Here is a 24067-nt window from a genome sequence, read left to right on the forward strand (position 1 = left end):
CACGGCGGTCGCGGCGAAATGGGGGAGACTGATCACAGGAGCATCCATATGCACAACATCAATCGCCATGGCGAAAGCCACGGCCATGGCCCTGGCCATCAGAGACACTGAGGCCAGGAGCCAGTCGGCTTATATACTTACAGGCTCACAAGACGCCTGCTGACTCTTCCTTCAGGTAGTACTACTGACCGAGGTCTTCCGCATACTGGGACTAAGCCTCCAATTGACCACAGGATAATGTGGTGTCCAGCACACACTGGAGTGGAAGGCAATGATGGGATGGACCAGCTAGCTCGAGGCATTACAGGTCGAGCTGCGATACATACTGCTTGAATGGATGCCTCTCCGACACCCGGCGGCACAACTGTAGTATCGGGGTATCGAAATCGAAACCGTATCTGACCCGCCCTCAGGGGGCGCTTACGTACCAACGCCCAGCCTATTTAAGGCGTGCGCACTACAATAAACACTCTCTCTGCCTCGGTCTTCGTCTGCGTCTCTGTGCCCCTCTCCGGCCACTGTCCCGGCGTGGCGTTCATGGCGGCCATGCCGACGTAACAACAACAAGAGACATACCCGAAGCAAGACTGGGAAGAGGAACCAGAGCTCCACCTCACCCCAAGCTCAACAGGCGACAGGCGAGAGAGTGGCGCCAAATATAGACAAACATCTACTCACACTTACATAGACTCCACAAAATTGTTTTCCGACAAACACAGCGACAGATGTCCGTTGTGCGACTCTATCCCAACACTTGAACACATAACCTACCACTCACCAATGCATGCAATGTACGGCAGACACCATCTTGCCGCTACTTAATGACACGCTCTACAATTGGTCATGGGAGGCACGACTCTTCAAATAGAACTTGGTAAGCCAATTCACGACCCTCAACCAGGCCCAGCGAGCCACAATAACCAGTGGGGCCCTGAAGAGGGGCTCCACCACCCACAGTAACTGAGCTCAGTCTGTATTTCAATTAAGTTGTTTCTCTCTCTCTCTGTGCCACATAAACAGCTGTTCATCACTGCCCTGTCTCTTTGTGCAGCAGCACAATCTCAAAGCAAACAAATATTAATGAGAGTGAATGGAGTGACAATCTTTCAACTATGCAGATTGTGAAAGCTGTGGGAGCGCCATTTTCATACCTTATCAAATTCCTAAAGAAAATGTAATGAGCTATTGTGCAATCATGTACCTTGAGGCTTTCTCCATGCACGAAGATCTGAGCCACAAACAAGGAACGAATAAATATGTTTTCCAGCTTCTCAGGAGCAATATATTCGCCTTGGGACAGCTTGAAGATGTGCTTCTTGCGGTCTGTGACCTTCAGGCATCCGTTCTGAAAAAACGCAGTACCATCTACCATAAGTACACAGACTCCACTCAAAAGCTCCTCATAATAACACAAAGCTCGAGTTTATGCTTTCAACACAGCATAATTAACTGCAGCAGCTACCCTTTAAGACAAGCTCTGTTAGGCTAAATTTTACTATAAAATATGTACTTCCAGGGTCCATTCCCCAGATAACCACAAATCTAATAGATGTACCAGACTGATCCAAACATCCAGCAAAAAATGGGATTTTCCATGGATATCCTTTACATGCACATACATCTAAGGGATGTACAATGGCATCAAACTTTTGGATGTCTACTGAACATCCATTTAGTTCATCAGATTTACAGTGGACAAAACTTTGGATGTCCATAGAACACTTCTAAACACAGACATACAGACATACATTGCACAAAGTTTTTGATGTCCATAGAATGTCCATAAAGTTTGTACCCGAAACTTTCCCACTGTATACGCCCTTCTATGATGTTGACGTGGACGATGCTACGCAGTTGGAGCCTGTGGTTGGTGCAACCATATTGCGCTGTATTATCAGTTCACATGTAATGGATGTCCACAGAACGTCCCATTCTTTTGCTGGACATCGATCGGTCGTTGGTACTTCATAAAATGGATGTTTGCGCATGAAATGTACATTTTTTTTTTTTTCAGGACAATAAAATGCACAAGCAGTGGGCCAAGTGAAAGAAGAATGTATGTGCGCCCAAAACTTTCGTGTTGCAGATTCTGAATTTTGTAGAGTTCTTTATTTCCAACTTTGGAAAAATAATCACAAAACAAGGTACCGTATATTCAGGAATTGACTGATACATAGAAAGAAAGCGCATGGAAACTATATGAAGGGACTCTACTTTTGTTACGCACCACCAAACGTTTTGAAACGGCGACAAACCTTACGTGTGCAAGTTATTGGGTGGCCTCCGATACTTGTCACTCAGTTTCAGAGGCCATGTGCGTCGAATGCAAGAAGCCGGAAACACGTCTTAAATGTCGCACTAAATGAAAAATGATGTTTAACGACATCAGAAAAGTTAATGATTAAAATAGATTTTACTTAGCATTATTGTCCAATTATCAATTAGTCTCACAGTCGCATGCCTGTCGTACATAACCATAAGCGCAGCCATTGCAATGGCGCAGCAAGCAAGCGTATGCGGGCATACGCGAGCTTGTGATGCAGTGCAGGCACTGTGCCATGCTCCTCTATGCCATGCTCTCTCAAGGGCTGCAGAAGATAGCACGATAACGCCAACCTTCTTTTTTTTCTCACAACAAACCACTTTTATGTTGCAGTGCTGATGCTGTGACACTTCATTTCTTATTTTCGCCATGTCTGCAGTGGTGTACGGTCGTCAGCAGGCACATGCTTTTCAAGATATTTTGGCGGTTTGTTTTTGTACTTTCTTCTCTTGTATGCCGGTAATGAGTGCTTAGCATGGGTTGGAAAAGCCAATGCACAATGTGAACGCACAACGGTTTCGACAGTATCTTTCAAGGCATGTTGGTGGTGTTTCTTGTCGGAATAGTATTAAACTGAGTCAATTGGTGCATGGCTAAGACGAGTTTAAACAGCTGAACTGCAACCTGAAACAAATGGTGATAGACAAGCGATGTCCTTCTCTGTCTCTCTTTGTCCTGTGTTCAGTACACGTCTTGGGCTCTTTTGTACTGTTCTTCTTGTGGTCCCCAGGTTTTGTGTACAACAGCGCAATGGTTTCACTGGTCCTGGCACACATTTTCGATAGTGGTGCTTGATGTTGTGAGGTAGTCACCATTCATGCACTGCTTTTGTTCTGTCTGCCAGTGCAGGTCTTTTGTAATAAGGGCAGTCTGTAGAGTTAACTGATCTTTGGCGCATTTTGTTGCTCCTCTGTACATTTACATAGCTCCTGTGCATGGAGTGGAGTATTACATGCTTGTATCATTTGCAGGCACAAGCCATGTACTTTCACGTGTTCTTGAACAGTCAATCTTTTTGCACATTATATAAAGCTTCACTGTGCTCTACTCCTTGTAAGGGCAAATTTCATTGTTAGTGGTACTATTTAAGCAGATGCCTTAGATCTACTTCCATGATAAAGGAGATGCTATAGCTGTGGATTTATACTTTGGGATTTTAACCTAATGACTGAATTTAGAGAAGCTAAAAACCGGTTACTTTAGGCGTCTTAAGGTACTATGTATGTCTTACCCCCGAATTCAGAAATGTTCCTTAACTTGAAGCCCACGCTTGATTCGGTCAAGATAAAGCCTGATGCTAATGCGCCCAAGAAAAGGCAACAAGTGTCTTGGGCACGTTCACGCCTGTTGTTATAGTGACAAAGTCAAGCATGGGCTTCAAGTAAGGATGCATATGTGAATGCAGGGTAAGTTATAAGCAATGTGTTTGCTTAGATGTAAAAATTCTGTCCTCTTTTTCATGTTTAGGGTGCTCAAGCCAGCCAGCAAGAGAGCGATCTTCCAAGTACAATTTGCTCTCAAGCCCCACATAGCATCGTACCATGTGCCTTTAGGAGTGCTGACAAATTTTCTTCCCCTATTGAAACAAGTAGCGGTCTAACTTGTAATCACGGTAATGACCACAAGGCTAAACCTCACTATCTTCAGTGCACAAAAAAAATTTCCCTTTAAAATGGCAACTTTAAGCTTGAACACTTACTGCAAGATGTTTCCTTGGTAGTACTGTTGCAGGGTCCAATGCAATTAACCACTGCTTGAGCCCAGTGTATGAGCCGAGTTGAGCCCAGTGTATGACCAACAACCAGATATCGCTATGGAGATATATAGATGTAGCAGCTCATCTCCAGCATTACCTGAATCAACACTTTGGCCTTTCGTGGCACCTGATTGCATTATAAGGAGTGCTGTATGTTTTCAAAAATGCAACAAACGTAGAATCTTATTACCTGGTTTCAGGCTGAGTGTATGGAAAGCAATGAGATGGTTTAAAAGGAAAGGGCTGATTTGATACTGCTACGAGTGGTTCAGCACTCTCAGCAGCATGGTGTGGCCTGGAGCCACTGCACTTGGTTGACTAGTGCATGCCAAGTGTGCTGCGGTACCAGGTAACCACTAACTGCAACTACATTGACATTCCTTATGATCCATAAATCTACACACGAATTGGCTGTCGTCTCACTCGCATGAAACTATGGTATAGCTATTCTACACGAATAATTTATAGAACATACCATGGATGTACTTGGACTGCATGCTTACTTATTTGAGGAAAATGAGGCAAAAATTAAGATACTTCCTAATTGACGTATTTACTCGATTGTAACGCAAGTTTGTTTTCATGATTTTCGTTCCTTGAACCCGACCCTCATGTTACATTCCAATAACGGCAAAATTGATAGTTTGAAAGCAAATATTCTAAATCTCGCGGTTATTATAGTTATGTTGGCAACCTGCACGTGCCCCGATCCAATCTGTAAACTAGTCGATTGAAGTCAGAACTTGTTTTTTGTTCGACTCATCGCCATTTTCACTGTGCTTGTGACTGCTGTTATGGTGCTGCAGCACACTGTGGCCTTTCGCGCTTTGACTCTGTTCATTCATGATGTTATGGCAACATAGCACATTTTGTATGAGACCCACTTCGAGAGGCGAGCAATTTTGATAGCCGAGAGGGTGAGGAACTCCACTGTGACTTGGCGGCTTGACGTCAACGATTCACGGATGGCAAGACCAACGGAGGCTCTCTTTAAATCAGAGGCTGGCCTGAAGGACTCTGTGGACCTCATGGTGACCTGGTAGTGTCCCCAACTGAAACACCTTTGCGGCCTCTAAAGAAGTACTTAATCTCAAACAAGCTCGGAGACGATGTGATTCTCGGGTGATCCCTTTCAGAGGTAGTTTCGCTTTCGCGAGGGCTCGTCCCGGCACCAATCCCCTCAAAGTACACGGCTGACAGCACTGATAGTGAGCTTGCACAGCGCCAAAAACACTTGTTGGGGACGCTTTTGGTGACGAGTCACACGAAATTTCGCAAAAGTGAACCTATCCCTGGAAAGGATCGCCCAAGAGAACTTGCTTGCTAATTGTGATTTTCTTGAATAAAGGTCCCATCTCTTCTTCCTTTCGTCTCGCATTACATTTGCGGTTTTTTTTTTTTATTTTGCTCGACTGGAAAGTTGACTCTCGCATTACAATCGTGGTCGCGTTACATTTGGGTAAATACTGTACAACAGCTTTGTGCCATTTGCAGGTCTTCATGTCTAAGAGTGAGAACAATATGTTAAAACAATTTTTTTTTTATGTAGCCGCTGTGTTCCGAATTTTTCTCCTTTATGGAGAAACTAATTTGGCACCCTTTTGCTGCAGGGGGGTTACCTGCTTCTCTTACACAATTTATCATTGTACTAATGTATTGGTGGTTTCAGGTTGTTTTCCCTATAGAATATTGCTGTTTTCGGCCTCAGCTTTTGCACTCCTTTATGTTTCACTACATTATTTCTATTATTTCTTTTCTTTTTATTTTTGCTGAATACAAGGCTAGTCAAATAGTGCTTTGACGTTTCCATATGAGAATTCTGCTTCTTTTTTTTTTTCATGAGAATTAAGTCTCATAATGTGCCCTTTGTTTTACTTTACTGGAGAGAGTGCAGCTAACACTGAGCTGTTGATCACCTAAGAAGAACTTGTCTCGTTTTTTTTATGGGAAAAGTGTTAATTTGCAAGCATTGATTTTACTGTCTTATTCTATTTATCCTTTAGCATGTCTATACTTACCTGTTATGCATATGTCATATTTTTGTATTGGTTCGTGCATGAAGTGCTCATTGTGCTGCGACGTTCAGAAACCAAGAGATGGCATTATGTTGTATTTTTAGTGTTCGCTTTATTTTACTCGGACCGTGGCCCCACCCGTCACTGGCACGAAAAGCGAATTGTGCATTACTGCAATACTTGAGGTACACCGGTTTAAGAGACCGTTTATAGTGTCCCTGTGCATAGTGTCCCGCCCACACGTACTCAGTGCTCACTCTCTCCCTTTCTCCACTTTTTCTATTCCCCTTTCCCCCACCCCCAGTGTAGGGTAGCGAACCGGATACTCTTCTGGTTGACCTCCCTGCCTTTCCTGTCCTTGCTTTCTCTCTCTCTCTTATTTTCATGAGACATAGGCAGTTTTTCATTATGTGTAATGTCTGCAGTCTGCCATTGTATTTCACTGCATATATTGTGTACATCATTATGTACTTGTCAAACGGCTGATACCAATAAGAGGTTTCACAATAAAGACGCTGGTGGTGACAACTTGAGTTTTTCTTGGCTTAGTAATAGTGGCAGTTCTTTGATTTGTTTTCTCAAACACTCCAGGGCTGTCCGAAAATCTGCGTATGCCAACTATCACAAGCTCTAATAGCGTCTCAAGCAATCTGGGGCAGTCTGGGACAACAAATTGAAGAGGCCCAGTGCATGCATGCATGACGAATATAAGAAATAGCCAAAAATAGTACAAGGCACATCCAGCTAATGCCAATGTGGATATATATTAGATGTTGCGGATACAGCCATACATAGTAGAATGGATGTCCTCTGGAGGTAAGTGTGGTTAATATGGATATCTATTAGATGTAGTGAATATCTATTGGATGTACCATTTACATGTGCTGGATGCATCTGCAATGATATATAGTACATCCATACAATGTTTCCTGGATAAATCTGGATAGCTAATGGACATACCGAAGGCCCAAGATGTACCATATTATGCACATCTAATGGGTGTATCAGGCTATCTGGGTCATAACCAGCTTAAAGGGGCCCTGTGAGGCTTTTTAAACAAAGTAAATAAATTTTCCCAGTCCCTACACAATACTGTCATGAACCCTTAAACCAATATAATTCCTGTATACACAGCAAATAGCTCACAGAAAGACTGCACGCTCTTAGCTGCTGCTTTTTAAATCCCTGCTATGCTTCTATGATGGCTAGTGGCAGCCTTACCTTAGACTAAAATAATAAGAGCCTTTAGCAAGAGAAATCTTTGTGAGCAATGATATTCATTTCTACTTTCCTAAATGAACATTTAGTGTATCAACTCAAAAAGTGTCATAAATGCATTAATCTTGACTTCTCATCTGGAGGGATCAACTGTCCTCTTTCTGAACCCACTGCAGTGGCTATGGCATTGTGTTGCTGAGCATGATGTCACAGTTTCTATCCCCGACCACAGCGACCTTATTTTGATGGGGATGAAATGCAAAAATGATTGTGTACCATGCTTTGGATGTACATAATAGAACCCCAGATGGTAAACATTACTACGGAGACCTCCACTACAGCATCCCTCATAACCGACTGTGTAGTTTTGTTATGTTAAACCCCATAACTAAAAAAAAATTCTTTTTCGTTCTCTCTTTTATAATCCAACACCTGAATAAATGAACTGACCTTTCAGGTAGCTTTGCTGCATGCGGCCAAGCAGAATTAAATTTGCCAAGTTCTAGTGAAACCGTAGAATAGATAAATTATATAAATAGGGACGTAGAATTTGTCCATAATAAACATACGCACAATATAAAAGTCAACAGAAGGCTCGGTGTGAATGGCACCAGCTGTGTGCTGCGAACAGCTGTATATACTAGTTGTCAGTACTTTACACGAAATTCTTTCATACTTGAGCGAGAATAGAGGAACCAAGGGTATCTTTGACACTGAAGCATGTTTTGGAACAATTAAAAGCTCACTTTGAACCAGCGAATCAACTGTTTGAAGCAGTTAAATTCTGAGTTTTTACATGCCAAAACCACAACATGATTGAGGCACACTGTAGTGGGGGACTACAGATTTATCTTGAACACCTGGGGTTGTTTAACGTGCATCCAATGCGTGGTACATGGGCGATTCTTTTGAAGCAGTCTAAAGGCAGACATATTTGCAAACATTTAATGTGGGTACTGCAACATAATTTTCTTCTATGAGATTCGCTAAATGTGCATCCATGCACTAACCAAAATCCCACAGCATTCATCTCCACTTTTTTTCCCCTTCATTTCATTGTGGAGATCCATAATTTGATTGAAAACCAAGACCTAAGGCCACTTAGAATACATATTTTCGTAAGAAATACAGTATTTACTCGAATCTATCGCGCACCTTTTTTCCGATAAAACGGGTCCAAAAATTGCACGTGCGCTAGAATCGAGTACAACCCTAAATCCATGTTACCATATCGCCATCAGCATTCGAAAAATGGCCGCCTCGTACGCGCTTCTAGCCTAGCTGCCGTAGCTTCCTCCATGTGCATACCTCCATCTCGTATGTGTAACCAGGCGCTCGTGTAACCTATAGTCTACCGCCTGTGTTCCTGTTTTCTGCGCTTATTCAATCAGCATGGAAGCGCCGACTGCAAAGACAAGCAGAGTCCACCATGATGCCACATTTAAAAGGAAAGTTATCATGTGCGCGGAGACGGACAGAAATCAGGCTGCATCACGGGCGTTCGGAGTTCCCAAAACTTCCGTGCGGGACTGGCGCAAACAGAAGGAGAATATTTTCGCCAGCAAAGCAACAAGGAATAGTTTCAGTGGACCGAAGCAGGGCCGCTTCGCCGAAATAGAAGAGCTGCTCGCGGAATACACGCAAGAGGAGTGAGCGGCACAGCGGCCTGTGGTGACCGATCTGCTCAAAGTACGGGTGATGCAGTTAGCCCTACAGAAAGGACTAATGCAGAGTGACTTCAAAGCAAACAGGTGCTGGCTATCAAATTTTATTAAAAGAAAAGGCTTTTCTCTTTGAAGGCAGACAGGGATATGCCAAAAATAGCCCCAAAAAATATGGAGAAATTGCACAGTTTTCAGCGGTATGTATTGAAGTTGCGCCATAGAAACGGCTACCACTTTGGACAGATTGGAAATGCTGATCAGACGCCGCTCTACTTTGACATGCCTGCCACCACAACCATTGAAAAGAAGGGGGCGAAGCAAGTGCACGTTTTTGTCTTCCGGCCACGAAAAAACTAGAGTCACCGCAATGCTTTATTGCACTGCGGATGGGCAAAAGCTGCCCCCGTATCTTATCTTCATACGGAAGACGCTCCCGAAAGAAATCATGTGTCCGAGTGGCGTGATTGTGCGGGCAAATGAAAAAGGTTCGATAACCACGGACTTGGTCGCTGACTGGATTGATAACGTTTGGTAGAAGAGACCCGGCGGCAGTTTATGTCTGTGTGGGATGCTTGTGCTCGATGCGTTCACGTGCCGCCTTGACCTGCACATCAAGGACAAGCTGGCTGCATGCAACACCGGCCTTGTCGTGATACCCAGCAGCACGACATCGCAGTTCCAGCCGCTCGATGTTTGTTTGAACAAGCCAGTGAAAGATAGAATTCGGGCACCCTACACTGAATGGCTTCTCAGTGGCTGCCACAAATTCGCGTCCACCAATAAAATGAAGCGTGCCTCACTGCAGGACTTTTCTGGATGGGTGAAAGATGCATGGTGCACGATCCTGTCTGCCATGGTCAACAAGGCCTTTAAAAAGTGCGGGATTTCAAATGCCATGGACGGCACCGAGGATGAAATGCTTTGGTCTGTTAATAGCGATAAGGAGTTGTCCGATAGCTACGACGAGTGATATCTATTGCCCCACACGACTCGTACCGGCGCAGTGAAAATCTTGGCGGCAAGGTACGCTGCTTCCGTTTGCGTTTTTATTCATCGCAAGTTTAGTGTATTGGGAATAAACCAGTTTTTTACAAATGAGAGAAAATAGTATTTCAATATGAAAGCACAAAGTGTGCGGTATTGTACTTTTTTTTTTTTTGGTCATGGAAAACGAGTGCGCATTACAATCGAAATTTTAATTTTCTTTAATTTTTTGGTCACGGAAAACGGGTGCACGTTACAATCGCGGGTGCGTTAGAATCGAGTAAATACAGTACTATTCACGCTAAGTCCTTCAAGCAGACTATCCCCAATGCCTTAGTCGTTGCGATGGGTGAGACAATAAGCAAGCTGAAGCTCATGCTTCTGGGCTAGGAGTATGTGTGCACTGCGTGAACCGTCTAGGGATTATTTCCAAGAGTAAAAAAAAAAAAAAAAAACTCCCGATGATTCCCATGCTTTCAGTATAACAGAGGCCTTGCAGGTGCATCAGTAAGTCTAACCGTTGAGTTTGTGCAAGGGCTGAAGGACAGAATCTGTAGGATCACTCTTCACTGCAGTTTATAAAATTTGTGGTGAAATAATCGTTGGGGTCTTTTTCCAGGCCTACACTAAGAGTTATAATGGACACCATAGTAGACGGTGTTGTATTAATTTTGACCATCTGAGGTTCTGTAATGCGCACTCAAACTTAAATACACCAGTTTTTTCATTCATTTCGTGTGTACTGCAATGTGACTACCATAGCTGGGATTCTATATCACAAACTCATATTCAGTGGAAGAATTACACAGGCACTAAGCAACAATGGCAAATGAAATTCTTGATTAAGGCTTGCTCCTTGTAAAACCTTTAAAGCAATTCTCAAACGTGCTGGTCATAAGGTCATTTTGAGCCAATAGCGACGCACAGTGTCTCTACCCTTCAAAGCCTCTCTACCCTTCAGCGTCTCTATCCTTCAGCGTCTATATCCTTCAGCGTCTATATCCTTCAGCGTCTATATCCTTCGTAGCAACACACATTTGCTTGGAGGAAAAAAAAAGTCCCTAGACTGCATTGATTAATTCCCTGAACTCACAAGACTTAACAGCATTTTACAAGTCCTTGACTCCTTAACATGTCTAGAGACATGCATGTGATCTTGACACGAGACTCCTGGTACAAGAAAAATTTTTGGATGGCTCCAGCTCCATGTGGAGAACTAATCGATAACACTAAAAATTCAGTGGCGATTCTGCGGTAAATGTGAGAGAAGTGTGTTCAGCATTACATCACTCCTCTTTGAGGTCCCGGATCCCCGATTTAAACCGTGTTCACCACATTGCAAAGTGTTGTTCAGGAGCTCACTCGGCACACATCCTGTCTCTTCAAGGAGACAAATGAAACTGATGGTAGTCCAGAGTAGAGCGTAGTCAGTAGTGCTATATATACATACATACCATATTTACTTGCATAATGATCGCACTTGCGTAATAATCACACCCCTGAATTTTGTCGCAAAAATTCGACTTTTTTTTTTCTTCCCTGTGTAATGATCGCATCCCGAACTTGCCGCAGCGATATGTCGTGTGCCAAGTCTAGCTAATGATGATTGCACCTACCATCTGTCAAATGTTGTCGAATGCTACGCGAATGACTCTTCAAAACATACCAAGCGGTCTTCACGTGCCAGACACTCTTAAGCATATGCCCCATTTCATTCCTTAAATCACTTTCCGCACTTCTACGAAAAAAAAAAAAAAAAAAGCCACGAGCAAACTTGCCTTGGCTTTATTATTTGTAGGCGTTATAATGGTTGTGGTCAACAACAACAAAAAAGGCGCCTTTCGATTCTTCTCATCTGCACTCGAGGGCACGCAACAAATCGCGAGCGGCAATGATAGTAGCCACGTTTACACTGATACGTTAGAAGTGCACCTTATTCATACGCCGATATTTGTAACACAGCTAAGATATTCGCCCACCCTTAGCGGAAACGTACTGTACTAGAAGATAGTGAAGACAAATGCTGCAGTTTCCGCAGCATGCCCGCCGTGTGTTTATGTGTCACTGGTAGCTAAGCGCGCCCATCTCCGTTTCCGTCCCCTCAAATTGGACATGGCGACGTTATTGCCGCACACTTGCCGATATTAACGATATTATTCATTACTGATATGGAAGAAACTGTTTCAATGCACGTAATGTACTCACGAGAAGAAAAAAATCTCGTATGGCACATTTGGCCTGCCCTGCTGGCCGCCATTTTTGTTTTGGTGTCCCGCACTGTTACAGCGGCAGCCGCCTGTTTGTTGACCTGTTGTCATCCCGCAGCAAATGCAGGATAAAAAAACTGTTTCCTTTTCGTGGAAAATTTAACGCGCATAATGATCGCACCCCCAATTTGCGTCAATTTTTTTGACAGAAAAGTGCGATAATTATGCAAATAAATACAATATTACACACACACACACACACACACACACACACACACGCTGACACACACTCTCTCTCTTCCAAGCTCTCACATCCCCTCCCTACTTTTTCCATGTGACCAGCTTCCCACACTTCACACATACTTTTTCTCACTTTTTTCAACTTTGACCCTTCTAATCCGATTGCATAAAAGCTCGCTCGCAAAGCAGCTTGCACTGATGCTCTCTTTTTTGCGCACACTTCCTTCCACAAACTCAAATCTGGCTGAGTGCCCGTGCAGTGCAATGCGAACACCAGTGGAGCCATGGCCACACTGTGGCTCCACTGGCTGGTGAAACAAAAGAGGAGCGCTGCAGTGCAGTGCAAATGCATCAATACAGTCAAACCTCAACAAAAGAACAGGGATATGATGAAGTAAAATCGCAGGTGTTTCCTGCCAATATCAGCATGCTGTGAATATATAGGGTGGTCTTTTTTAACGTTAACAGTATTTTTTAAACACCGCCTGTGGCATGCACATAGCCCAAATCTACTCATTGAGCTTGATTACACAAAGAGGCAGACATTACTTACCCTGGAAATCAAATGTATACTATTTGACTAAGTAAGAAAATTTCACTAAACAACATTTCAACTAACTGCTTCAGCGCACATATTGCAATGCACGAATTGAAACCAGTGAGTTCACAAGGCACATCCACTTGGAACTAATTTTGAAACTACCACCACTTTTGTGTACTTTTCAGTTCCATGTACTTTTTTTAACTGGGACACACACTTCATCGCAAACTTTGAGAACGCATATCTCGAAATTGTTCTCATTCGTTCTAAATGGATATGACTTTCGAAGCCACCGGCTATAATTCGTATATTGCAATATGTGCTGTAACGTAATTACCTTAAAATTTTATAAACAAAATTTTGTTAATTCATCAAACTTTCATTTTGATTTCTCGAGCAAAAAATATCTGCCTTCAAGAGTAATCTAGCTCAAAAAGTAGAATTGTGCTACACGCCACAAGTGATTTTAATTAATTCTGTTTAAATATAAAAAAAAGCACCCCATATGCTTATAACGAATATCAAGACATAACGAAGGTACTTTTATGTCGGACACAACTTTATTATAATGAGGCTCAACTATATTGCAGGCACCACATGACAATCAATGCTATGACCTGGTTTAAAGATTAAAGAATAAAAGAAGGCATCCCAATTTGTTTCAAACCAGTGAACTTATCTTCCATTTTTCTGTTCCTAGTGCCATGCTAGATTCTTTGCCATAGTTTTCCTATTGTCTTTGCAATGTGCCATTTTGTTCGTTCTTCCCTCTTTCCTTCCTTTTCTTTGTTTCTATAAGTTCCTTCTTGAAGGATAGGCAGGCACTGTGCTCCTTCCGTTTTCTTCCTGTCTGTAGGTATGCTTCTATGTTTCCAAACCCAATAATCATAATTAATTTCTAAAATATGGTATTCCAACCAAATGCATCATGAGAACATTGAAGAAGTTCAAATTCCAAAAGCAGCAATGGCTTAAGATGCTGTTGTGGTGTGCTCTATGGTGCACAAGACAATAATAAACCACCAGACAGGTAAAGATGGCAAGTGAAAGCTAATAGGACAAAATGAAACACAGGACAGGAAAGAGCAGGAGGTAAAGACTGTGGCTCTCTAGGATGCAAGGTTTGTGCTTTGCTACAAATATTTACAACACTTCGATGGTTACTGCATAAATTATAGCACTAACAATTGACGCAACTGTTTTGCATTGTTGGCAAAACTGCAACTTTTTGTTGATTAGAATGACACTGTTTTGTATTTTTTTATTACTCCTGACTAATGTAGAAGATAGCTTAAAATACATCGATTTGATATAAACAAGCTTCATTGCATCACGTAACTCAATATGTGAATCTCTTGCTACAGAAAAGCTTCTCAATTTAGATAGACTTGACGAATGCAAATAAGCATTTGTGCATCTTATGTGCACAGAGTCACGCTATTCTCGGTCTTTCGTGACTATCGTGACAGCACATGTCAGGGAAGTAAGCTATACAGATAGCTGATTAAATTTATCACTACATTTACATCTGCTACTTACATCCAGCCACTTGCCAATGTCTCCTGTGTGGAGCCAACCATCTTTGTCAAGCACTTCTGCTGTCTTCTCAGGGTCCTTCAAGTAACCTTGGAAGACTGTTGGTCCCTTCACACAAATCTAAACAGAGCATACATAAAAGTAATCGTCGATATCAAAGCAACATCAACAAAAGTGCCTTCAAGATAACAAAGACCTTCAACTTTATATGGCTCAAATTTTTCAAGCATTTGTTTTCCCAAAGCCCAACAAGGACACCTGCTAGCAGATGACAGAATACAGTACACATAGAAGCTCTTAGCTTCAAAGAACAGAGCCTATGTGAGGACATGAACAACATGTAAAAGCTTATTATTAAAATTCCTGATAGTAGTTTTCACTACTGTGCTATTTGAAATTTGTTTCGAAAAAAAAAAAAAAACACACATATTCGACTTTTTAAAGTGTACTGATTGGTTTTCTACATTAGGCTTTACCGCAATATAGTGGTGTTATGTGATGAAGCATACCGAGCAGAAAAGGGCACTGTAATGGGGCTTACAGGGTGCGCCATAAATACTGTCGCAAGGTGTACGTCTAATATTCTGGTTGAGAATTACAAAATCTCAGGAAATCTTTCGTAGTGCATTTACCCAGTATATTAGGAATGAAACAAAACATTTAACTTAATGTCTGCGCTCTTGGACTTGATCACTGCCTTTAAAGGGGCCCTCAACCACCCCTTGGGCTTGGTGAAATAACATAGTCCGCAAGTAGCATATGCTTCTGTGAACATCTCTGCCAAGTTTTGCTGTCGTACATGGTGCGTGGAGCTCACAAACTGATTGTGCAGTCACCTTTCTCTGAGACGCTCTCTTTTCAACAGAAGGCCCTGTCCTCACTCTCTTCTAGGAGCACTATTTTGTCATCGGATGCACTAGTTCGTCATTCTCTTAGACGGCTGCTATTGGCTGATAGCTGACAACAAGCTGTGGTCGGCTACATGTCGTAGATACCACGGCCGCCACAGGGTGCCGCCACGAGTTCACTGGCTAAGCGCACTGCAGGACAACCGCGTTCGGCTTATGTTTAGCGCATCGTTGGCACCACAGGCAGAAGTCGTGGCATCTACATTAACATCCAAAATGAAATTTGAACTGCATGCCATGGTGACATTTAGAAGGCGGAGCGGCATGGGCACGCCCCACTGCACCATAGAGTTCGCAGTGCAAGGCATTGAAGGAACGGGAGCACAGCGGAGGCCGTGTTCGATTGCCAATAACTCCACTTGCTGAAAGCATTGAAGTACTTCTTGCGGCAAAGTATTTCTGAAATAGCCTATTTTCACTTCAAATCCCTTTATCCACTTCAATAAAAAGTGGTTCAAGGCCCCTTTAAACTTCCTGGGTATGCTTCAATCGTGGCTCGTAAGGTATACGCAGGAAAATTTTTCTACATGCTCACTCCACCGATGCTTTCAGGGGACCGTGCTGATGTGCTGATGGGCTTAGGCCTCCTTTTCAAGGATAGCCCCCAAACAGAAGTCCATTGGGTTTAGTTTAGGGTAGTTCGCCGGCCACTCTTCAGCTGGAATGAATTCAGGTGCAGGAGCATGACACCACTGCTGTGGTGTTGATAGTATTGATGTTGATTTGCTATTCGATTATTGTGCCGGGGCGCTGTCCTGCTGCGAAGTCCAAGACTACTCACCAAAATGGGACAGGGACAAGGGCAACGAATGAAGCTCTAGAACATCTGCTCTAGAACATATTTAAAGTAATGTGTGAGTGACAAGCTTTGTGCCTCTTGTCACAAAAATAGGAGGAATGTGGGCAGTGACAGTGGTTACCGCAGCTCAAACCATCACAGACACTGCATGAGAGTTTAGAAAGACTGTTTAACTGGCTGCATCAGCATGCTCCGACATTGAAGCAAGCACATGAGATTTTCGAGCGTTGTGACTGGCCTGTACCGTGAGAATTTTCTCATTGGTGAAGACAGCCGCCAAGTGCTCCCATTCGCGGCCCATGCTAACAGCATCCGGCACTGTTTTTCTATCTTGCCTTTCTCTGCACCTGCATCAGCCCACGTCTTCTCTGGAACTTGTAGCTGAACACCTTAAGGTTTCTTCGCACAGCTGTTCTCAGTGTAGTTGCCAACACATTCAGCTCCAAAGCCAGCCTTCTGATGCTTCTCCGCGACTGGGATTAGATTCTCTTCATCACAATTTTGTTAAGGTGAGAAGGGGTCAGAGACAGGCCGGCCACTGCAAGTTACGTCCTTAAGTGTACCATGTTTGAGAGCCCAGTGGACAATCTTGAGGTGAATGTTTAGAACTTTGGCAACCTCAGACGGAGTGTCCAGCCTAACTCATTGACAAGATTGCGAGATCGATGCGATCTAGGGTATACTATTTTCCGAAAAATAAGCAAACTAGCACAAAACACAGTCGAAACACAGAAGAAATGTTTGAAGAAACAATGTGGAAAAATGTTAAAAAATCAGAGGCACAATTATCAATCAAAAAGTGTGACAGTAATTATGGTGCAGTCTGTAGTATGCATTCCTTATACACAAGTGCATGTGCAGTTTCCAGTCACAGTACGAACACAGAGACATCGAATAAGCATAACCAACACGTCTAGTCAGAATTAGAGCATTGGTACAGCACTATCAACTGTTTGCGCTTCCTCTAGTTATGCAGTAGTCAACATTTCTAATTTGTGCATTGTTTTACTTTTGTGTTCTTCTCATCAACTTCCTACATGCACAAAGCCAGTTGCATCATGCTTCGCTATTCTTTAACTTCTTTGCATCTTTGACATTTAGTCACCGAGTTCTACTGCATTAAATGTTGGTCTCATTCTTCCACAGAACAAGTCATTAAGTCAAATATGCAGTAGTTCTCTGCATATCTCACTTCTCTGCACAACAGTCATTCAATATTCGATAAGAAAATATTCGTCCTACATCGCCATTCACGTCAAACTCAAAATTCACTGTTCACACATGCCTACTGAACATATCTTCCAGACAGCACCAGGAGACATGCTGCATTGGAAACTGCTACTGGCTTCACAAAGTAAGCAGTAAGCAAGCTTGTTATGCAGCAGCTTATGTTCAACTCTTCCATTTGTCCGGACAGCATCAACCTGCTCCACCCAAAGGTTTAATGCACAGTGAGATTTTTTAATGCAACACAGGTTTATTTTTTTTTTAACGACATGGAGCCAAAAATAATTGGAAGTTCTTTTGAGCATACATAATTACCTGCACAAATTTTCTTGCTATCGCTAAATTAGTCTTATGCTATCGCACAGAATGAACGCACAGACTGCTTACAGCGCTGGTATTTTGGGTGCTGTTACTGCTAGTAGAACTAAAAAGTTGTTGCAAGTAAGAAATTTTATAGATGAACTAAAGCAGCATGTTCAGGATTAAGCAGCAAGCGGTACTTTCCAAATAAAAAAGAATGATGCTTTATAGCAGCTGCTCAGCAGCTAGGCCCTACTTATCTGCGTAAAAGAAAAACAAAATGAGGAAGAACATGAAATACCTATGACTTGAACTACCCCCATCAACTTTTAACTCCAATCACTAATCTGAAAATGTGCACCAAAGCATAAGCAAAGCTAGTAAACCTGCAAGCAACGCAGCAGAGACTAGGGTGACAAAAGGACAGACAACAGCACTGTTTGTCTGACAGTGTATGACAGTTCATGCCTGAACACTTTCGGACATGAACCAATTCTGTCAGTAGAAAAATTAGTTTTGCATCATTTCTTCAGTCTTTAGCATCATGTAAAATAGACCAAACCAAAACAGGCCTTCAAGAGACTTTCGCATTTTTCAGCAAGTTTCATTATGAAACTCTGAAAACCATTTTTACTATAGCTTCACAATGTGCAGTGCGCGTAGAAACAACCAGCTATTACAGAATTTTCCCTCATATAAACCATTACTGTTGAAAAAACATGAAAGAAGAGAACTCACTACAAGGCCAGAGGCTGGTACCTTTGACAAACACCCAGGCAGCTGTCTTACTGTGTATTTTTTCAAACACACTTCATACAGAACCAATTTTGCAGCATAGGCCAACAAGAAAGTTCAAAGATGTAAGTAACACAATTTAATTATTCTATTCTATAATTCTTGCAAATGTGAGGTGTTGGCGCATACAATTATAGATGCAGTGCCAAGAGGAGGCTAAGCTGTCAACACCGCAGTGAGCTCTCAGAAAGCTCTCACCTCTCCTTCATTGTTGCTTGCATAGTACTCCATGTCAGGAACATCCACTAGTTTCACATTGCATGCTCCAATGGGAGGCCCCACATGACCTGTATTTAATAAACATATAGTTAAACTTCAAAAAAAAAAAAAGCCAGAGACAAAGGCAACGCTTACTTATTTAAGTTCATGAAATAAATATACAGAGAGCCTACAACCTCCCTTAAGAGGAAACTTTAGCTCGGGCCCAACTCTGATGCCGCCTATTCAAATACATGTAAAGTACAGAAATGCTTTTCTGTGATAACCACTGCGTCAATTTTAATTACCTTGTTGCTTTTGAGAGATAAAGTTAGGTTATAGTGACTGTTGGAAGCGAAATTTCGATTCAGGGCCTGAAATCTTTAAAAGAAGTTTTTGAAAATTGGCAAGTTTTAAAAACATGGAAGCATGAAGTACACAAGTCTGCAGCTCTGCACCAGGAACAGATATCACAGGTCTGTAAGCTGCATCCATTAGATCATCCAAAGCGGACAAATTTCATATGTAAATTAATATGTTATGTGAATTTATTTCATTTTTACAAGAGCTTTACAAAAGTTCAACTTGGATATCATTGGTTTACTTGAGAGACATGTCTAACATATGAGTTTTGTCTGTTTTAGATGTACTATTAGGTGCAATTGACAGAATTGCTATGTCATTTTTCATTGTTGAGTTACATAGTTGTAAACTTCATAGTTTAATGAAAATTTGCTATTTTTGCCAATGTTTATTAAAAAATTGACAACCTAAATCAAAAATTTGCATCCAACAGTCACTAGATTTTAACTTTTTCTTTTAAATGCAACAAACCTCATCGAATTTGGCACACTGAGTGCCAGAAAAATTATTTCTCCTCTCCCCTGTATTTGAATAGGAGCCCCCGAACTAAACTTTCCTTTTAAACGTAGTAAATAAACTTGGTTAGTCAGTAGATAATGTAGTCAAGAACATCTCGGCCAATAGTATTCTAGGACTTGCAGCAGGAAGCCCATACTTTGTTCCAGACCACCTACTTTCCCTTCAACTTCCTGAAATGCATATCACTTTCTGTGTATATTCCTATGCATTTTGAATACACTGGCAATCTGCAAGACTTCTTTACATGTAATGGCTAAGCAGTGCCTCCAGCAGAAGCTACAACAGAAAAACATTATCACTGATAAGATGGTGGCTCTATCTAGAAGCAAACAAAGACACCAGTGCATGATACTATAGTAGTTGAGATTGGGTGGTGTGATAAGAGGGTCGTGCCACCCAATATGCATGACGGGTAAAAATTGAAATGAAACATTCACTCATCAAATAAAATAATGAATAAAATACAAATTCTTACGGGCTGCTTCTGTTGAACACTGGACTGTAATAGATTAAACATAAGGTAATCTTCCCATGCACACTGTGACATATGCTTCGTACACAAGCTGCACCTTCTCATTGATATTGCGAACAGGGAATCCCATATGTGCCCCAATAAGTCCAAATCCGTTTCATTTTATTGTTTTATTTGGTGAGTGCATCTTTTCCCTTCAATTATGTTCCTCCCTCACCAGGTGCGCTTCCATCAAATCTAAACGATGACGGGCAAAGTATGAAAGTAAGGCCTCGAGTACAGAAAGAACGATAAATGAGAAAAGGCTGAGAGGATATGGCAGCAGCAGCATTTGAGTGCTATTGGATCTGGAGGACAATCCCACCGCTGTCCCCCAGTTATTGGATCTCGCCGTTGAGTGCGGGAGTTGGCCGACGTTGAGGAGGATTTTGAGATGAAACAGGAGGTTTATTTACATTATTTACAGTAAGAACACAAAGAAATTAAGAGTAATAAAATCATTGATGGCCGGCAGCAAATCTGACACTGCAGCCCATGGCAAGAAGCCCGAAAGAGATGAATGAATGAAGGAATGCTCTTCTCTGCTCCCTGTCTCTGGCTTTTAACCCCTTCGGTGTCTCGGGGTCACATCATTTTTGGCCACTCGTCGAACCCGCTCAGGTGTCGTCATTTTCGGCCAATCGTCGAGATGCTCAGGTGTCGTTATTTTCGGCCAATCGTCGAGATGCTCAGGTGTCGTTATTTTCGGCCAATGGTAGGCACCCGTGCAAGTGCAGTCACATTTGGCTCAGGGTGTCGCTCCAAGTGCTCCACTGTTTGAGGGATGACTTGCCACCGGTATTGCCTCCAGGTCTGCAACTGCCGTCACAATCGGCAGATGGTGTGGCTCCGAGGGATTCACGGTGACTTGCAGCCGGCGTTGCCTTGGTGTTGCATCCCCGTCTGAAAGTGCTCAGCTGTAAGGAGATGGGTTGTTTTCGAACGAACTTTCAGAGCTACAAAGCAGCTTTGCTCAGGACCAGGATCAACTACCTGGAACCATGCTAGGCTCCTGTTGCACTTTCGGGAAGAGTCAAGCAGGGGGACAATAGCTCCACATGCGGCACACGAGGTGAGGGTCGCCAACTTGTCTGGACGTGCGACGCCTCGGGTTGGGGTCGCCCACTTGTCTGACAGGTCCGGGAACGTGTTAGACGCGCTTCTGTGCACCTTAATTGGGTGCGACAGCGATTCAATGCGGTCTGGTGAACTCGAAGGATGCCAGGAAAAGGGTCCGTATCTAACAGTGCCAATAACTCCATCCATACAAGTACATTTAACTCGCTACAAGATTCTCTTTGATGTCACATTTCATGTCATAAAAGCTGTTGCAGGGCCAGTCAAGCAGATTGCACACAATGCTTCCCTTACCCGCATTGTAGTCACCCGGAAATGTGAGAGTGCAAGGTGCCGTACACTCAGTCTGACCATAGCCTTCCACAATCTAAAATGAAGGGACAACAAGAAATGTCTAAATAATTGGCATTTTCACTAGCAACTATAACAAAAATGTATATTTCAGCTAAACATCACTGCTTCTGTGGCAACTGTCAACTGTGTTACAGATGAGAACGACAACAGGAAGAAACTATGACAGCGACTACAAAACGCAGTCCAAATGTTAGGGACAAACTGATGTCATGAAAAACCTAGTTATCTAAACATGAGCATAAATAACAAACAGCAGATTGAATTCAATACACACGAATGTGCTAAAAGCTAAGCAGAAGTTATAAGTAATAAGCTTAAGCTACCCACAGGTCAGCTCAGTATAGCAAGCTAAATAGTATTTTGGGTGCACACTCACCACACAGCCCAAAGCACACCGAACAAATGTTATAACACTTGGTGCAAGCGGCGCAGAGCCGACCACCATGAGCCGAAGGCGGCCTCCCATGCTTTCATGGACAGACTTGAAGATAAGCTTATCCCATAGGCTGTTTCGGCGCACAATAAAGCTGTGAATGTACAAACAAAAAAGGATTTTTTTTAGTAACTTAAGGAAACTTAATGTAGTCATAACACACTGCAGATATGTCGAACAGTCTGTTAAGCTCACGGCACAAGTAATATACCAGTATTACACATTTATATATACTGCAAGTTATACAACACGGGTCTTGTGATTGATTCTGTGAAAAGTCATAAGAAATTTCGTGCTGCATACAGACGTTGCATTTAAACCAACTTTGCACACAAGAGCAATGAAAACCTTACACCATAGTACATATCCATATAAAATTTCTGCAGTGAAAAAAAAAAAGCATTGAAAATGAGAACATATTCATCAAGTCCCCTTGCAGCTTGGGAAGAAACAGGCTCACACTAAGAATAAGTCATACATTTGTTAGATACAGTAGTCTTTTTCCCAGTTCTGACTATGCACCCAATAAGTGCCCACTGGAACTGTTTTGACACATTCAACCCAGTGATAGCATGACTGAGAAGATATATTACTGCTGCCTCATGCTGTCTGCAGCACCTCTCGAAAAAAAAAAAGAAGTTGTCAGCTTGGAGTGGAGATCATCTTAAAAATGTGCAATGTAACCACTAATTAAGACCACTGAAGATCTGGTACTCCATCCTCAATGCATTGCTACATTAATCCTGCTAATTCCAGCAGCAACAAGAAGATCCCAAATTCACACTATCCCATTGAAACCCAAAATTCTCTGAAGAAACATGGTTTTGAAATCTTTTGAAAGCTTGCATGTGAAATCTTGTCACACTGCTCCAAATATGAGCAATTAACCAGTGATAGGGTGGCCAAAGTCACCATACCCACAGCTAGTATTTGACAAAGTTGGGAATGGACAAACAAGGACTGCAGTTCAGCACAGTGATTGCCACTTCTGATGGCCAGAGTGCCATGATGTGTGGTAATGAATTGTCTATGTATTATGCATAAAATCTACATCTGCAGGCTTGGAGCGATGCCGGACACTGGCAAAAGATGCAGAGAACTAGTGGGGCTATACTAATCCAGGTACAACTAAATTAGGAAGGCCCACTAAGCTTCAACAAAGACACTCCCTCACCAAAGCAGGAATTGGCCTCCCTGGTGCAGTATTCGGCCACACCCTCCCTTACGATTCCTACAATTAACCCATGGCCCTCGGTCCCCAGCAGCTGCGCAGCACCTGACCAAGGCGGTGGTCAGACCTGCAACGCAGCAGACGGTGCTAAGAATCTCTGGACCCGGACAGGCCGCCAATGGAAACTGACCCTGGCAACCTTTAACTGCCGATCTCTGTCGAGTGAGGCTAGCTTAGCAGGACTCTTTGAGGAACTATCAGATATTGTTTGGGATATCATTGGCCTTAGCGAGACCAGATGAACGGCCATGTCCTCTGCTATAGAGATCTCCCCAATAAGAAGCAATACGGGGTAGGATTTCTAATCCATAAGGACATAGCGGGCAACACTGACAAATTCTACAGCATTAATGAGAGGGTAGCAGTAGTCGTAATCAAACTTAATGAGAGGTATAGATTAAAGGTAATACAAGCCTACGCTCCAACATCGAGTAACGAGGATGATGAAGTAGATCAGTGTTATGAAGATGTTGAATTAGCAATGAGAAAAGTGCAAACTCAGTATACTGTAGTAACAGGCGACTTCAATGCAAAAGTGGGGAAAAAGCAGGCTGGGCAACAAGCAATTGGCAACTACAGCGTCACTTCTAAGAATGCTAAAGGAGAGATGCTGGTAGAATTTGCTGAAAGGAATAAGCTTCGAATAATGAACACTTTTTTCAGGAAGCGTAGCAAGAGAAAGTGCACCTGAAAAAGCCCTAATTGTGAAACAAGAAATGAAATTGATTTCATACTTTCTGACGATCCCAGCATAGTGCAGGATGTAGAAGTGATAGGTAGGGTAAAGTATTGCAGTGATCATAGGTTAGTGAAGGCTAGGATTCACTTAAATTTGAAGAGAAAAGGAACAAAATTGGTCAACAAGAAA

The 24067-nt window shown here is 42.5% G+C and overlaps 1 protein-coding gene across 7 annotated transcripts in view; it reads right to left on the minus strand.

Moving 5' to 3' along the window:
- The window catches only part of LOC126548075 (long-chain-fatty-acid--CoA ligase 5), a 166207-nt gene that overhangs the window by 11423 nt on the left and 130717 nt on the right, over nucleotides 1–24067 (minus strand). For all 7 annotated transcript variants that reach the window (XM_050196161.3, XM_050196164.3, XM_050196165.3 and 4 more), the window contains 5 exons: nucleotides 21912–22062; nucleotides 21476–21548; nucleotides 18712–18800; nucleotides 14488–14604; nucleotides 1202–1345 (listed from right to left, as the gene is read on the minus strand). In XM_050196161.3, the coding sequence (XP_050052118.1) occupies nucleotides 1202–1345; nucleotides 14488–14604; nucleotides 18712–18800; nucleotides 21476–21548; nucleotides 21912–22062 (574 nt within the window). The remainder of the gene's footprint in view (nucleotides 1–1201; nucleotides 1346–14487; nucleotides 14605–18711; nucleotides 18801–21475; nucleotides 21549–21911; nucleotides 22063–24067) is intronic.

Source organism: Dermacentor andersoni, chromosome 1 (genome assembly GCF_023375885.2).
Source record: "Dermacentor andersoni chromosome 1, qqDerAnde1_hic_scaffold, whole genome shotgun sequence".
NCBI classification, from domain to species: Eukaryota; Metazoa; Arthropoda; class Arachnida; order Ixodida; family Ixodidae; genus Dermacentor; species Dermacentor andersoni.